The 16,156-nt window shown below is 40.7% G+C and overlaps 1 protein-coding gene across 2 annotated transcripts in view; it reads right to left on the minus strand.

The window, feature by feature from the left end:
• The window catches only part of LOC311267697 (protein kinase C beta type-like), a 113,377-nt gene that overhangs the window by 53,917 nt on the left and 43,304 nt on the right, over window positions 1-16,156 (minus strand). For both annotated transcript variants that reach the window (XM_084370917.1, XM_084370916.1), the window contains exons 4-5: window positions 8,870-8,981; window positions 8,056-8,184 (exon numbers count right to left, since the gene is read on the minus strand). In XM_084370917.1, the coding sequence (XP_084227043.1) occupies window positions 8,056-8,184; window positions 8,870-8,981 (241 nt within the window). The remainder of the gene's footprint in view (window positions 1-8,055; window positions 8,185-8,869; window positions 8,982-16,156) is intronic.

The raw sequence follows: 16,156 nt of genomic DNA on the forward strand, positions 1-16,156 counted from the left end.
ACACAGACACAGTGTGGGGTGGGGCGAGCAAAATAAAGGTTATTATAGTGGGTGATGGCAAATGACGCTGCACTTTAATGTTTAGTGTCTCTTCTCTGGTAGTCTGACGGGCGAAGAGCAAACGAAGAAACAGTTTGAATTTCATATTAAATGAGAAGCGAGTGGATTGTCCTTCACAGATGACAAAGAGCTTATGGAGACGACATGTTTAGTATAGCAAAATGATGTCACGTTTAAAGCTGGTCCCTCCGCCTGAAACATGGGTCAAACAGCTGTTGCACTCTTTTACAATAAAAGTCAAAAATGCTTTTAACAATTAACAGCCGAGGTGCAAAGCTCTCGGAGCTGCGGGGAGCGTGTGGCATCCTTTCAAACCATGACTGAAAGGAGAGCCTCCCAGCGAGCTCGCAGCGTGAGGGAACCTCAAGAAGTCAGAGAAATGAGGTTTCCATGCTGTTAAAGCGCTATGCTACGCTAAGCTGCAAGAGGTTAACCACAGCGCAGACCCAACGGCCAGCATTAAACCCCACAGCGGAGCAGGTCAATAAATATTAGATGATGCCTGTTAAAGTGACCATCAAATGCTGGTTGAGGTGAGCTATAAAGAGGGTAGCATGCCAAATAGTCTCACAGGACCCCGATGGTAAATACAGGAGGGTGTGTGTGTGTTTTTGTGTGTGTGTGAGGAACCTTGTGCAAGCACAGGTGTGTGATGTGCATGTGTAAAATTCTTGCTTGCATATAGTATGAGCTAATTGCAAAGAGCATGCAAGGGTCTGTGTGTAGATGTGTGTGTGTGTGTGAGAGAGAGAGAGAGATAACGCGTGTATTTGAGTCCACAGGGAGGGAGAGCGGAGATAAGAGTGCAGTAACAGCAGAATACTGTATGTGCACAGCAGCGTGGGCGTTGGCAGTGCACCTTTTCCCCTGTGAAACAGCCTCATCGGAGTCTTAGTAGGATTCTTATGTTCTGTCCAACTCCTACTCGCCTGTATGTGCGCTGCAAAATTGAGATTTTCTAGATGATTTCATCGTGGGGATGGTGAAGCACGAATGAGAGTCATGCCGAGCATATTTAGATGTTCGGCTTTTGCTTTTCTGATAAAGATCTCCAACATCTGTACCAAATTAAGGTAGCAAACAGTCCAAATAGACAGATGCTGACTTGATGTTCATTTTGGCGACTATGTTCCTACATGTGCTGTCAACCTGTGCTTACACTAGAGAGGTTAATGAAGGTGCACAGTCCATCAGGACTATGACTGCAGGGAATGCTGCTGTTATTTTGTCTGGCTCTTAATTTTCCCCTCTGTGGTTCACACAGAGAGACGACCTCCATCACAATAACGTATTGAAGCACTAAGATATTACAGGTGTTGCCTGTTGTTGATTTCTACAGCATGACCTGCGGCATGTTCATTCCTATTGAGTCGTCTAAGGATACAATCGTAAGGATACAATTTTTGACTCAGAGATGTCACCATGAATCTTCCCCTGTTGATTACCTACACAAGGATGATTATTTCTGAAAATGTATATTTCAATATGCACATGCTGCGTTATCTAACTTAATATGCACTGACTTGTATTCATTTCTAGAACACAAATCCAAACATTGGATAAGGCAAAAAAATCATGTTTCATTTTGAGGGAAGTTTGGATATCTCTTTCTGACACTTAATCATTTTTGAAATAAAATATTCAGGCTATGAGAGATAAATGAATTAACGCCTCTGTACAAACTTTGAGAATAAAACTAGAATAAAGGTGTGGTGGATAAACAGTCAGCGCTACCGAAGTCAAGATTTCGGGATTTCTGGAAAAAAACAAACAATTCCATACATTTCTAGACAAAACACAAGATATTGACAGAAATCCGAACAAAAAAAAGCATCTAAATGTTTGGACATTTTCTCCACATTAGCCTGAAAGACGTCATGTTATGGATGCAAAATAGCCCAAAACCTTAAAAAAATGTTTTCACCTGTTGTGTCTCCAGAAGATTCTGCTCTGGGCTTTTCCTGCCACATTATGGACATTTTGGATTAGCAAAAATATAAATAATCTCTGCAGGTTGGAGGAGATGTGTGAAGGGGAGCTGTATTAAAAACCACAACTACATCCTGGTCCTGCCAGCTGAGTGCTCGCATACTTTACAGCAGATGTGGCCAATAGCTGATCTCGAATCACTGAATTATTTATGCACACATTAGATTTTGATATTAGTGTTCAAAGTGAAGTGTTCAAATTCCCGATGGGGCCATCCAAAAAATCTCCAAGATGTGACAGGCAGATTTTTCAATGTTCCACTTCTGGACTTTAAGCTGTACCTAAAATGAATGAATCTATTAAGGGCCTTTTTGCAGCTTAATATGTTTTATACTTTGCTTTTGAGCCAGAACACAGACAGCCAGAGTCATCATGAGTGGATTAAGACCTGATAAGAAGTGCTGTTCAGGTGTTCGTAATGCATCTGAACACCCTCTCCCCACTCTTAACCTGCATTCAACTATTTCTTTAACTTTACAAAAGCAAAAGCCCGACATTCACAACGTCACACGACTTCGGCCAGCCTTGTGAAGGTGAAACAGAAAGCAGGATTTATCACTTCTCTATGACGGCTGCCTTTCCTACCTAGTTTTCAGACCATCTTTTTTGGTCAGATGACACATCGTACAAACTAGTTCTTGAATATACTCCAGTCATTTGGCAGCATGTGCAGTACCAAAGGAAGGGGGCACCTTCCAAGGCCCCAATCCCACGTCCCACTGCATGGAGCGTCCTTGAACTAGATGTTGATCCTCGATCTCCACTGGCACTGTGCTGCCACCTACCCTGAGCTCTTATCTCCTGGTGAAGGGGGAGGGAGGTGACTAAAATGTGATCAATACAGTGTCACTTTACACACGTCAATTGCTTTGATTAAATCCAAGACTAGTCTTCAGCACCGATGCATTTGTCAGTGTAGCAGCCATTTCCTCCAGCTCCTGCTACGTTAAGCTGGAGAATAATTCCTAGTGGTTTTACAATTCATTCTCTGTGGTGGTGGAGGGTTTTTTTCACCTCACTGCAATGAGGGAGCAAGCTAGTGGTGGCTCCACACTGACCCCTATGGACAAAAATGAGTACTGCATCCCCTATTACCTCATTTTATGCCTGTACAGCTGGGTGAAAACACAACAGTCGTGTATTTTCTCCACAACAAATGTCAACGTGCAAGTGTTGGAAATACAACTCTGTGCTTTTTAAAACTAAACAACAGTGGTGGGTAAACTATTCAGGTCTTCTACATATGTAAAAGTAACCTGACACACCGCAGACACTGCTCAGGAACAGCTCCAGAAACACAATAAAGGGCCCAAGGTGTTGACCAGGCCTCCAAATTCCCCAGATCCCAATCTGATCGAGCATCTGTAAGACGTGCTGGAGCAGGTCTGATCCATGGAGGCCCCACCCCCAAACATACAGGACCCAGAGGATCCACTATAAAACGCCCTGGTGCCAGACACCACAGGACACCCTCAGAGGTCTTAAGTCCATGTCTTGGTCACAGCTGTTTTGGCTGCACAAGGGGAACCTTCAGAATATCAGGAGATCATAATGTTATGCCTGATCGGTGTATATTTACAAGCTAATTTTAATAATTTTAATAATAATAAATAATTATTTTAGCTTACCATATAATCAGATACTATAATCTATGAATTGATTCATATTTTGTATTTGTGATCTGCAAAGTAACTAGTAACTTAAAAGGTAACTCCACCTCCACTCCGCTCCACAAAAAATAGTCTTTTGTGGCTCCAGAGGAAGCTGCATGTAATCTGATAAACTGCCTCCAGTGATGTGGCTGAGATGCATAGTGGGTAATGTAGGCGCCAGGTTTAGCAAAGCAGTCAACTGGTCCAGCATAGCACCACATAACACTGGACAACTCATTATGGATGGTTTAAAAACAAACAATCAAAATTGATACAGCAGCACCAGAGCACATTCTTCTCCCTTTTCAAAACCTGGTGCCCACATTACCCACAATGCATCTTAGCTGCTGAGTGACATCACTGGAGGCAATTAATCCGGTTACATGCAGCTTCCTCTGGAGCCACAAAAGGCTTCACAAGATTTTTTTCACATATGCAGTAGTACTCCCCAAGACCTATAAACACACTTCAATGTGTACAATTGGTGGAGTTACCCTTTAAGTTACTAACTTGCTGTAATGGAGTAAAAAGTACAAAATTTGACTCTTACATATTGTGAAGTAGAAGTATAAAGATGCATATACTGGAAAAACACTCAAATACAGTTGTACAAGTACCTCAAATGTATACTGAAGTACACTACTTAAGTACATGTACATTCCACTACAGACTAAACTGTGTAAAATAAGAATATTAACTGGTACTTTTACTTGACAGTTTCTACCATTCAGCTCTATTTAATTCTATTCGACTCTGTTATGTAGCACTTGTGAGGTTGGGCCTTTATTGCTGTCGTAGCAGTCTCTGTGTGATAAGTCTGCTCGCTTATCATTTCCCACAGTAAATCCCAGCTAATGATCAGTCTACGAGCGTGGGAACCAGGAAGAGAGAGCAGGAGAGCGAGGAAGAAAAAGAGGAATGAGACCCAGCGAAAGACCAAGAAGGGAAAATTCTGCTTTTTGTAGTATTTGTTTTTTTGGGGCGACATTATACAGATCCTGTATATTGATTACATACAGTACACTGTGTAGTCCCAGAGGAATCAATCATTTTGTTATTTCACAGCTGAACTGAAAATCCATTTTTTCTTCAAACAGGAAGAAATAGTTTTTATCTCCTTAGATCCAAAATGAAAGTTAACATTTAGTTAGTTTGATTTCAGATGTGCGAAAATATCTGCTCAATGTCTCTACAGAGATAATGATGCCTTCCTGTGCGAGTTGGAAAATCCCCTCAAATGTTTCAAACATTTCCTGGGTCAACATTTATGATCTAATTGGAAATTAAATGTGTCACAGCTGAAGTTTTAGACGTGCGTAGGCCACAATGAGGTTATCAACCCACTTATAGTAAAATGTAGTCAGACTTGGGTTATAAAATGAACTGTGATGGACTGGGTTATTCCTCACACCTAATGTATTTATGTGAATTTAACGTATTTAGCACCACAGCACTGACTGGTTTTATTGCACACAGCATGGGGTTAGAGTGACGTCCAATTACAGCCGAAACATCAGGAAAGTCTGATGGTCTCAGTTTGCAGCACAGCTGTATTTGAGCAGACAGGCGCAGAGCAAAGTTAATGCAAAGCCTCTGCTGCCACCTGCAGGTGAGACAAGGAACCGGCACTACAGTGTTACTTCTACTGCTACTACAATTTTCCATTTATCGGTTAAATAAAACATGAGAGCAGTCAGAAAACTCTCTCCAGGAAAGAGGTGAGCCGACATTTGATCTACCCCATGGGACTTGTTCAGGCTGGAAACTGAGTCAGTTTGAATTAACGTCACTGCTGGAAAACATACCCTTTTTTCCCATATTGTGATGCAGAAGTGTTTCAGTGCTTTAACGTGGTTGATTTTTGTAACCTAGCTTAATGTGATTAAGTCAAAGATTAAAAGCTGTTGTGGTGAACAGTCTGAGCTCTAATGACTAATAATGTTTTGTTTTTTTTCTTCTCAGGAAGCTCGTCTGCCTCTCTGAGCGACACACTGCTTTCTATTCGTTCAGCTGCACTTTTCAATCCTAGGAGCACCTGGAAGCTTCCAGACACAACCATAGAAACCCTGAAGGCTTAACGAAAGATTTAAAAGCTCACGACGGAAGCAGAAGTGAAAAAGAACGATGTCGCAACGTGAGAAACGGGACCATCTGAGCAGAATGTGAATGCAGGCGCACCGTGTATTTCTTGGACAGGTTTGTTGTTCGATGGTGTATCTGTTTCTGCAATGACTGACTAAACATTGACGATGATAATTCCACAAAAATGTAAACACACCATAACAGTAAACAATTCAACCTCCGCTATGCTGGAAGAAATCATAGGAGAAACAGACAGACTGTGTACGCCCACACTACCCTGCAAACACAAGAAATTCAACAGCAAAAATGCTCACTCTCCAATTCTAACTATATCATCACAATCACTTATGCTATGAGTTCATAACCCACAGATGCATTCTGGGATATGTGGAACATCCTGCCTTAAACATCGTCTTCCGCAACATTTAAAAAATGTGATCCTGGGGTATACCAGACGGCTAAAACTCTCTTCCTAAAGTATGTAAGTAAGTAAATGATGCAGGAAAAGTAAGTAAAATGGAATTAAATAACACTCCAAGCCGCTATTTCAGACACCGAAATAGCTCTTATATTTTCAAATTACAGGATAAGTTGAACCAAAAATGAAAATTCAGTTTTGATGTCACTCCCATGCTGATTGACAGTTCAGTTAGGTGAAGTTTCATAGTCCACAAAACATTTCTGGAGCTTCACAACAAAACAGTGTTGCAGCGTTCTCCTAAACAACTGAAGTAGACTTTTTTTAAAAATATTTTAAAAACCAGAAATAACTAAATGGGCTCCATACAGCCCGCCCAATGTAATCCAAGTCTCCAGAATCCCTGAGATCCCACAATGATTTGAAAAGAAAATATTTACACCCATGGACGCTGCTTGCTAACCATTTTCAAATCAGTTTTCATCAGTTTTTTTTTTTTTTATACTTCCAGTTAACAAACTTAATTCCCCATCTACTTCAGTTGTTTAAGAGAACGCTGCAACACTGTTTTATTGTGAAGCTCCAGAAATGTTTTGTGGACTATGAAACTTCACCCGACTTTAGTTGTAGTAGATAATGACAGAATTTTAGATTTTGGGTGAACACATCCTTTAAAAAGTTTGATATGTAACATACTCTGTATGCAGTCTGAGCTTCTTGACAACCCAAGGCCAGATCTAACATGATTATTTTATCTCTCAGGCCAACAAACTGTGAAACACTCATGATGACTCAGCTGATGATTAGTTTCCTACATAACTGCTGGGGGCTGAAGATATTTTTGGTAATGGCTAAACATACTGTAGGCCTCCTGTCGTCATTTGATGTTTTATGTACCTTGTTATGAGTTACGTCTCTGTCAGTGTGCCCACGTTTCTTTGTGTTCCATGTTTTATCTGGCTGCAGGACAGATTTCCCCTCCTCTAATGTTAAAGTTAACACTAAAGTTAATAATCGTGTCAGAATATCTTGACAGTAATTGCCTGATGATCTTGTTTCACTTGGCTGCCACTTACTGTATCACATTTTATAGCTTTAAAGGGGCACTATGTAATTTTGGAGTTAAAATTCAAACTCAGAATTTTAATATTTACAATATCAATTAGGTAATAATACAAACTAAGAAATATCTATTTTTTCCATTACTGAAGAAACAAGCTGTTGTCAGAGGAAAGCACTGTTCCAAGCTAGAAAGGTGGCAGGGTCCGCCAAATATAAACAAAGTAAAACAGTATGAAATTGTGTTGTCCTTTGTTTGTTTATTCAGTCATGAAAACAAAGAGAGTTTGTTTATTTAGTTTGTTTAGGCATAAAAAAAATCAGTCAATGAAGATTTTTCTCTTCTGATTAGAATTTCCTCCATAAAACTACATAATGCACCTTTAAAGTGGTGCATAGTGTCAACATGAAGGCAACTGAGTACCACAAATTATTATTTTCTTATTCCACATTACGCTAGGAAGAGTGGAAAACATTCTGCTTTTTGTATTAGAGGACAAATCGTGAGTTTCAACCTTTTAAAAAAAAGAAAAACAGAAACCTTCCTAGCGCCTACGATACAGCACCTAGATGTTCCTAGCGATAGGTAATGCCACCGTATGGAAATTACTCGCGTGTTGAGACTAACGGCTGTTAGATCCTGGTGTAGACACAGAATATAACTGCTGCTTTCTGTTACATCCATCCTGCACCTCCGCAGCTCTACCAGCAGAGGGAGACAGACGACTGGTATTCTGGAACTCGCCTTGGCTCAACTGTGTGAGTTTGTGTGTGTGTGTGTTCAGATAAACTTACTGGTGACAGTGAGTACATTAGTCTTGACCTCAGCGGTGATCTGGAGGCGACCTCTCCTCTCAGTGTGGTCTGTCCCGCACAGGCTCGGCACATTGGCCACACAGCGCTTGTGGATGTTCATCATACAGTCTGGAAGAGACAGACAGACACACACACACACACACACACACACACACACACACACACACACACACACACACACACAAACCCCATATCATGTTAATTTTCAGGTTCATACTACTGTCTCCTTGAAAATGTTTACATGCTTTAATGTTTAAAAAACATTTATTTTTCTCACACTGTCCTTTTCTGCAGCACCTCTGTTCATTCCCTATCTGTGAATGCTCTGTTTAAGCCCCGCCTCCAGAAAAGCCCAGTCTGATCTGATTGGTCAGCTCTTACAAGCCTGAGCAGGCACCGGCCATTGTTTTTCCACATCAGCTCTACCAGCCATGCTGAGGGCGTGGCTGAAGTTGGTGACTCTATAGTTGTGACATCACAACTTTACTGAAGTCCTGACGGCTTGTTAATGGGCAGTTTCTGAATGTCTCTGTGGATTGTATGTTTCTATACTTTCATAACTTTAATAGACCTGACCTGCTTTATAATCATAAAAGACATCAAAATCACACTTTCTACAATAAGGCACCTTTAATGTACTGTAAGGATATGGGCTGCAATAGACATTAGGATAAGTTTATATGCTGATATAAGTCTCTACAAGACATAAGCTTTGTCTTTTTTGTGCATCACACTGAGTGGGACTATTAGCTGAATGGGCTTTATAATGACAGAGTTAGTGTAGAGTACATACGGTCACATCTCATGCCCTGGTGTAGGAGGCCGTAGAGCAGAGAGCCACAGTGGTCGCAGAAGGTCGGGCTGGAGTAGGTGTGGATCTTAAACTTATGCTTTGCCCTCGGGTCCTAAAGGGAAGAGAGGAGGGAAGAATTAATCATTCGGATACATATTCAGTCACATTTCCTGCCTTCTTCTTCTTAACACACTAGACAGAAGGAAGCATCTTAAATATTCATACACTATAAATTTTAAAAGTTGGCTTTATTTTAAAAAAGTCAGGCAACCCAGTAGCTCCGAACTGCCAAGTAAAGTAGGATATTACATTTAAGTTGTACGAGCTAAAAAGTTTTAACAACTTAAATTCATTAGTCGTCTTTACATGGTAATTTTGAGATAATCTGTTTTCTGTTTTTTTTTTTTAAAATAAGATCACTGTCAGATTTTACAGTGTACAGCAGCGAACCTCTTTTAATCGAAATCTGTTTATGTGCTATAAATATCCTGCAAAAGTTTAAATAAAAGTCAATTATATGTATGCCCATCATCCTATCCATCAATACAAATAATTAACATCTGCCAGACATAATCATTAACTCTTTCATCGCACCCACCTTTCATCACAATACAAAACTCCATCTCTCTTTTTTATTCTCCACCTTCCACCTCTGTGCACACTGTGCATACAGGCAATGCACTGTTTGTATATGTTGGCATCTGTTTTGTAATCTGATCGAGATAAGTTTCATCAGAATTTCTTTGTTCGAGCCAGTTAAGGAAGACTACAAAGGCAGCGACAGGTGTGTGTGTGTGTGTGTGTGTGTGTGTGTGTGTGTGCGCGATAGCGAAACGAGATGTCTGCAGGGAGTCAACCTTGCATGAAGTCTGTTAAAGCCCCATCGGATTACAAACAAGAAGTGAGCTACAGGAGGTAGGCAACGGGTCACGTCAATCTAACGCGCACACCCGCAAAGTTCTGCCTACTGTAAATATTACTCAGTAATGCCGTACAGACGGACTAAAAAGCTAAATAAATCATCAGTTTTTCATCATTTAGTGAGCAGATTTTCTCATTTCCATGCTGAAAGAGAACGAGAACCTCAGGTACCAATTCCTCTTTTATGAGCATTCATAATGAAGGCGTAACTAGGGCAGAAACACGAGCTATTTCTGTCTGATGTGTGTGTGTGTGAGTGACACCTGCAACCATGGCTCAGTGGGCATACACACCTTCCCCCTTAACACCGTGGTTTCAGCAGCCGACACACACACACACACACACACACACAACCCTAGAAATCTAACTGATGGTCACTGACGGACATCAACACACACGAACGCTGCAGCATGAACCCACGGACGGTGACGACGTCCAATCCACCGCTTGAGAAGGATCCAGGCTGTGTGGCGATGAAGCGGGGATACTTCGACGTAGGAGTACAAACGCTTCTGCCATCAAAGTTACCAAACATGGAGCTACAATATTTGATGTGAAAGTCCAAATGAATGCTCACTGCCAAACATTTTTTATAAACCGAATCAGCTAGCGACCACACGTGTTTGGTGTGTGTAGACAGTTCTCTTTGACGTGTGTGTGTTCATGAGCCAGAAAAAGCCTCTGATTGATTTCTTCCTCTGCTCCACACCTGTCCTGGAAAATAACGTTTAATTTAGGCTGCCACTGCCTGAATTATACCCAGCTTCCCCAAGGTGTCTTCAGAAATGTGTGTGTGTGCTTGTTAAGGCTGAATGCTTGTGCGGCTGCCTGCGCGTCGGCGTGTGGGATTCTTTGCACAACCGCGCGTGTGTGTTCGTATCCCTGTGTGTGTGTTTGTTTCTCTGCTGGTTCTCGTCTTTCTCAAGGACAGGACCAACTCTGTCTTGTTTTTGTTCCTCTGAAAGACAAGGGAACATTGTGCTGCTGAAGCTCCGGCGATGAGCAACAGCAGACGCGGAGCGATATGAGGGCTGATGATAGAGGGTGCCAGCTTCTCTACAAACGCTGATGATTAAATGCATTCACCTTGAAAATTCAGGGATTAATCAGAACAGCAGGAAAAACAGAAGGAAGAAAACAGCGAATAGGGACAAAAAGACATCCTCCTCTTTTATACACCCAAGCATATGATCTTTTGTTAATGGCTGATGAGTCAAATCAGAAGAAAGATCTATAAGGCAGTTGCAGCCACGAATTACAGGCAGTCGTCCACGCATTCACATGCACCCAACCACACAAACACTCGAACTCAATGACAAATTTCAGTCTCGTATATAGAAAGTTGTGGTTGCTATAGGGTTGACGCAAGAGTGTACAACTAACGGTTCATTAGTTATGAAAGGACATGGCAAAATGGTGGTTAGGGTGTGTATAAATGTATTTCTGTTTTGTGAATCCGTTTATAAGCTCTGCACTTTTTGTCATAGGTTCACACTGTGGACAATTTCTTCTGACATCACGCTCGGGGCGGGTAGCTCAAATCTTTTACTGCTGCGTTCCAGGTGAAGTCCTATAGATGTAGTTCATCTGACAAAACATTTCCTTGCCTCCTGATTGACCAGCAACTGAAAAGACAATAGATAGTGAAAATCTAGAGGGACATCAGGACATTTTTCAAGGTCAAACAACATACTGCATCATCCGTTAGCTGTAGTGAGGCAGCACCAACCATCCACTTCCAAGCTAAACTTCTAAAATGTGCACATCTTGGACACAATTTTTTAAGCCAGGAAGTAAAACATACTGAATGCAACTGAATGGTATGTTAGCTAGGAAGTGGTTAAATGCTAACATTAGCCAATATGTTGCTTTAACTTGAGCTTTAACTCCCATCAGACCTATAACCTGGAACCCCGCATTCAAGCTTCCCACCCTGAGTGTGACATCTGAGAGAAATGGCCGCTGCATTTGGGTCACGACCAACCACATATCCTGTGCAGGTCTGTGAATCCATTTGACAGTTCTGTCTTTTTGCGAAAGGCCGCTCTCACTGCCATGTGCTCTGTTAGCCAAGAGGCATAGACATAACCACACACCTAACACACATGAACACACACTTGATCTCCATGCTAATTTTCTGCCTTCTATGGCGAAAAATGCGGGGACCAAAGGATATTTTTGTGGACCGACCAACCAACCGACTGAGCAATAGTGTGATTCAATTACATCTGTCATTACATTTTACTGCATGACAAATTGAAAAACCTCATATCTTTCTTCTGTCAGGGAATGGGCCAATGTTATAAATGAGTTCCCAATCTTTTTGGCCTGTAAGTTTAAGATTGCAGCATTTGAAAAATGACTCTCTTACCCCCTTATCACCACTGTTGAAAAGTCTCTATTTAATCAAATCATGTCTGTCTATAATTGAATGCTTAAAACCTCAATTTCTCAAAACAAACCAGCGAATACATTTGCTGGCAGCAGGGGTAATTTTAATCAGGTTCAATCGAGAGCTGAGTCTAGAATTTTGTAGAAATGGGTGTGTGTATCTTAAAAGAAGAAATAAGAAGGCAGAATGTAAAATGAAGAAAAAATTGATTTGATTTTGAAAAAACACTTCGTAATCGATCAAGATACTCTTACTGCTCTCGTATTTGTAGATGTTTTACGTAATACCAACAATGTTAATCACATGGTGGCGCTAGAGGTAAAGTCCGGGGATCAGCAGAGTCAGCAGGATTCAACCTTTGGGGACCACAAATATATTTACAAAATGTCAAGGCAATCTATCAGAATGTTGTGAAAGGTTTCTGTCTGGATCAAATAGGACTGACTGACAGGCTGACATTTCCATCTACGTATACAGTCATGCTGTAATACAATTTTACACACATATGTAGACAGCCATACTTTAATTATCAATAAGAAACTGCTTTGAAAAACAATGCATTTAATACTGGGTGCTTTCACCTTTCCAGTGGACTAAACATGATAGTGCCCTTCTGGATGCCCCTACGGTTCATAAAACATGGAGCCCTTCCAGCAGACAAAATGTGATAAAGTACCCTTTAGGGTGCCTTTCCAGTGGAATAATCGAGGTGAAGTGCCCTCTCTTTACTAAATATATCACAACTTTCCGCACTCTGCTGCCCACCGCCTACAGCTGGTGCCCCTTTTACTGTTTTCACCCCTGCCCCTCAAACATCCTGAGTCTGCCACTGGTAACATGAATGGACTTTTTTTATCCTTAAAAGTACTTTCATCATTTCGCACTACTCTTAGTGCACAGTTGACTTGAGCATGTAGCCAACTTTTTTCAACAGCGTCTGCCTTTTGTTTCACTTGATTTTACTCACCGCGACCCGACTAATTAAAGGCAGATGGTGCGGTGTGCTGCTCCCGGACAAATGAGCGTATTGCATGGCATATGTTGTGTTACTGGGTGTCTAAACTGAAAGCCCGCTCACAACATCAGCACACGATGCCAGAGCAGTGACTACCCATTAGTCAGTGCTAACACACACACACACACACACACACACACACACACACACACACACACACACACACACACACACACACACACACACACAGACACACACTCTGTTTTGACTGTTTTTTGTCATTGTGCTTTCACTCAGTCTGTGCTTCTTTTGTTTTAGTGTAACGCACTGATGTCCATTATTTTCCCTGCCCACCATCAGTGAACACACAACGACAAACACACATGCACGCACGCACACACACACGCACACACACACACACGCAGACATCATGTCATGTCATTCATGATGCTGTGTGACAGGCAGGTTGACAGCAGACAACACACAGTCCTGGCTCACAGTCACTGTTTTGAGCCTTTTTTTCCCTTATTGATTTTGTCTTCAGTCCACTCACTCTTCCTCGAGTGAGTGAGTGCTCACTGACACTGTCTGACATTTCTACATCTACTGTACAGAATGGGCTTACCATAAAGCTGCTGTGCTTGAATAACCAGATGCTATTTGTGGATTGTTTTCTAAATAGAGTTAAGGAAATGATTTAGGTTTATTTACATGGTACCTTCAGACTTTTCACTTTCACTTATTATATTTATATTATAGATATTGACTATATCTCATTTTATTTATTCATGAATAAATAAATAAATAAGTTATCAGCACATATTTAAAGTGCTGAAAAAAATATTATGATACAGTTTTCAATCCGACCTGTTGGATATCAGACGCACGGCTACAAACAAAGAAAATATTTTGTCCCACTTGACAGTTTTTTGAGCACATGTGGGACCGAAACAGTCGCATCCTAGAGCCCTTTAGCCTGAGAAGGAATAAAACAAGAAAAAGAAAAATACGCCAAACAAAAGAAAAAGCTATATGTGCAGCTTTGGAGCTCTCATATAAATGCACCTCTAAGGAATCAAGTGGAGCATCCACTCAGCATGAGTTTGAATACAGACACATTTGTTCAGGTCTTAGGACTTAAACGTTGAATTTTAACTGTGGTAGTACGTCGCTCTTTGTTCTTTATAATATAAAGCACAAGAAAAAAAAAGTTAAGCTAATCTGAATAGAAATGAAGACGATCAGCTCAGTTTTGTTCTGTGTGTCTGATGTCAAACATCAAATGTTGAGTCGACTGTCATAAAATTATTAAGCATCTATTAAATTATTCTGTTTAGTAAATTGACAAACACTCTCTAGCTACAACTTGTCAGTTGTGAGTGTTTGATGTGTTCCTTGTTTTTACATGATAGCAAACTGATTCTCTTTGCGTTTTGGTCTCTTCGTCAGATAAAAGTAGCTCTTTAAAAACGTCATCTATGACAGGGAATTTGTTTTCTGACATTTCACAGGCCAAACAATTTAGTTAACGTCAAATATAAAACCTAAAAATAGACATATAAATAAATCAGTAACTGACGCACTATGTAGTTTCGGGGGAAGTCGTTTTAAACGGAAGAGAAAAATCTACATTGATTGATTTTTTTTAATGCCTAAACAAAGTGAATAAACAAAGTCTCTTTGTTTTCATGACTGAATAAACTGAATAAACAAACTGAACTTTACTTTGTTTACATGTGGCTGACCCTGCCACCTTTCTTGCCTCAAACAGTGTTCTGGGACCTTATTTTCCTCTGAGAACAGCTTGTTTATTCAGTTATGGAAAAAACAAATATTTCTTTTCCAAAATGACATAGTGCACCTTTAACCTTTTTACAAGCTAACAATTTAAGTGTTCTTTTAAGTTCACTTGCATACTGTGTGGATACAAAAACACAAGTCACATGTCAGAGTCTTTCATCCCACCTTGGTTCACTATCAGACCGCACACTTTGCAAAAGAAATGAACAAAGTAAAATGCAACATTACAAAGACTGCAGTGTTCGCCTTTTCTGTCCTGATCAATAAAACAAATGCGCTGCTATTGTGTTTATCCCCCCCAGGCTTGTAATTCCTCCTCTGGGAATGTTTAAGTGTTTCTGCAGAAAGAGTACTGAAAGGATTTCTCGTTGATCGGGGAAGCAATCTTTCTCGGAAAAAGAGGGCTAATTGCATGACATGAATGATAAAGAGTGAATCAAAACAGTGAGGGAGTGATGGGAGGGCTGACGGTGGTGGTTTCATCTTCACACCCTGAACGTTGCTCCCCTCCTCCTTTCACTTCCCTCCGTATGCTGATCGCAATCTCTCCATCACTGTTGTCAGCCCTCCTCCTCCCTCAAAGGTTACCACGTTGTTTCAGCGTGGTTTTTAACCATCTGGTCACACATACTGTTAAATATATATAATGTTCTTTGAGAAATCACAAATATTTAGTTGCTTTTTAGCACGCAAGGAGACACATGTAGGATCTCCACTGAGGGAAGAAGGAATGGAGTGACAAAAAGAGAGACACAAGGACAAGACGATAATTTTCTAGCATTTTCTCAAAAATTCACAGCCGTCAATGTTAACTTTTATATTTTTAACGCTAATGTTTGACTTTGCAAGAGTGACTTGCTTAAATAATCACTCAATCTGCTCTGGAATTTGACAAGAGATCAAAAAACGTTACAGATATTTTAAAGCTCAGAAGTTGAGAACGCTGCGTTTCTCACACTCTGATTCAAAAAAGATGCTAAATGTTCCTGCTTTCTCTGAAATGACAGGAACTGGAATCAAATGTCTTAATTAGTGGCTGAGACACTTCTTGTTGTGCTCCAAAATATGAATAAAAAGAAAAAACACTCTGCGCTCCGAAAATCCCATTTGCATGTGTGAAAAGGACCCAGGGTGTCACATCCTCGCATGACATGTAAACTGCCATCAGCTTTGAAACTAAAAATGCATTCAGGATGTTTTCAAAAGGAAAAAAAGATGA

The sequence above is a fragment of the Pagrus pagrus genome (assembly GCF_965226575.1).
Source record: "Pagrus pagrus genome assembly, chromosome: 13".
Lineage (NCBI taxonomy): Eukaryota > Metazoa > Chordata > Actinopteri > Spariformes > Sparidae > Pagrus > Pagrus pagrus.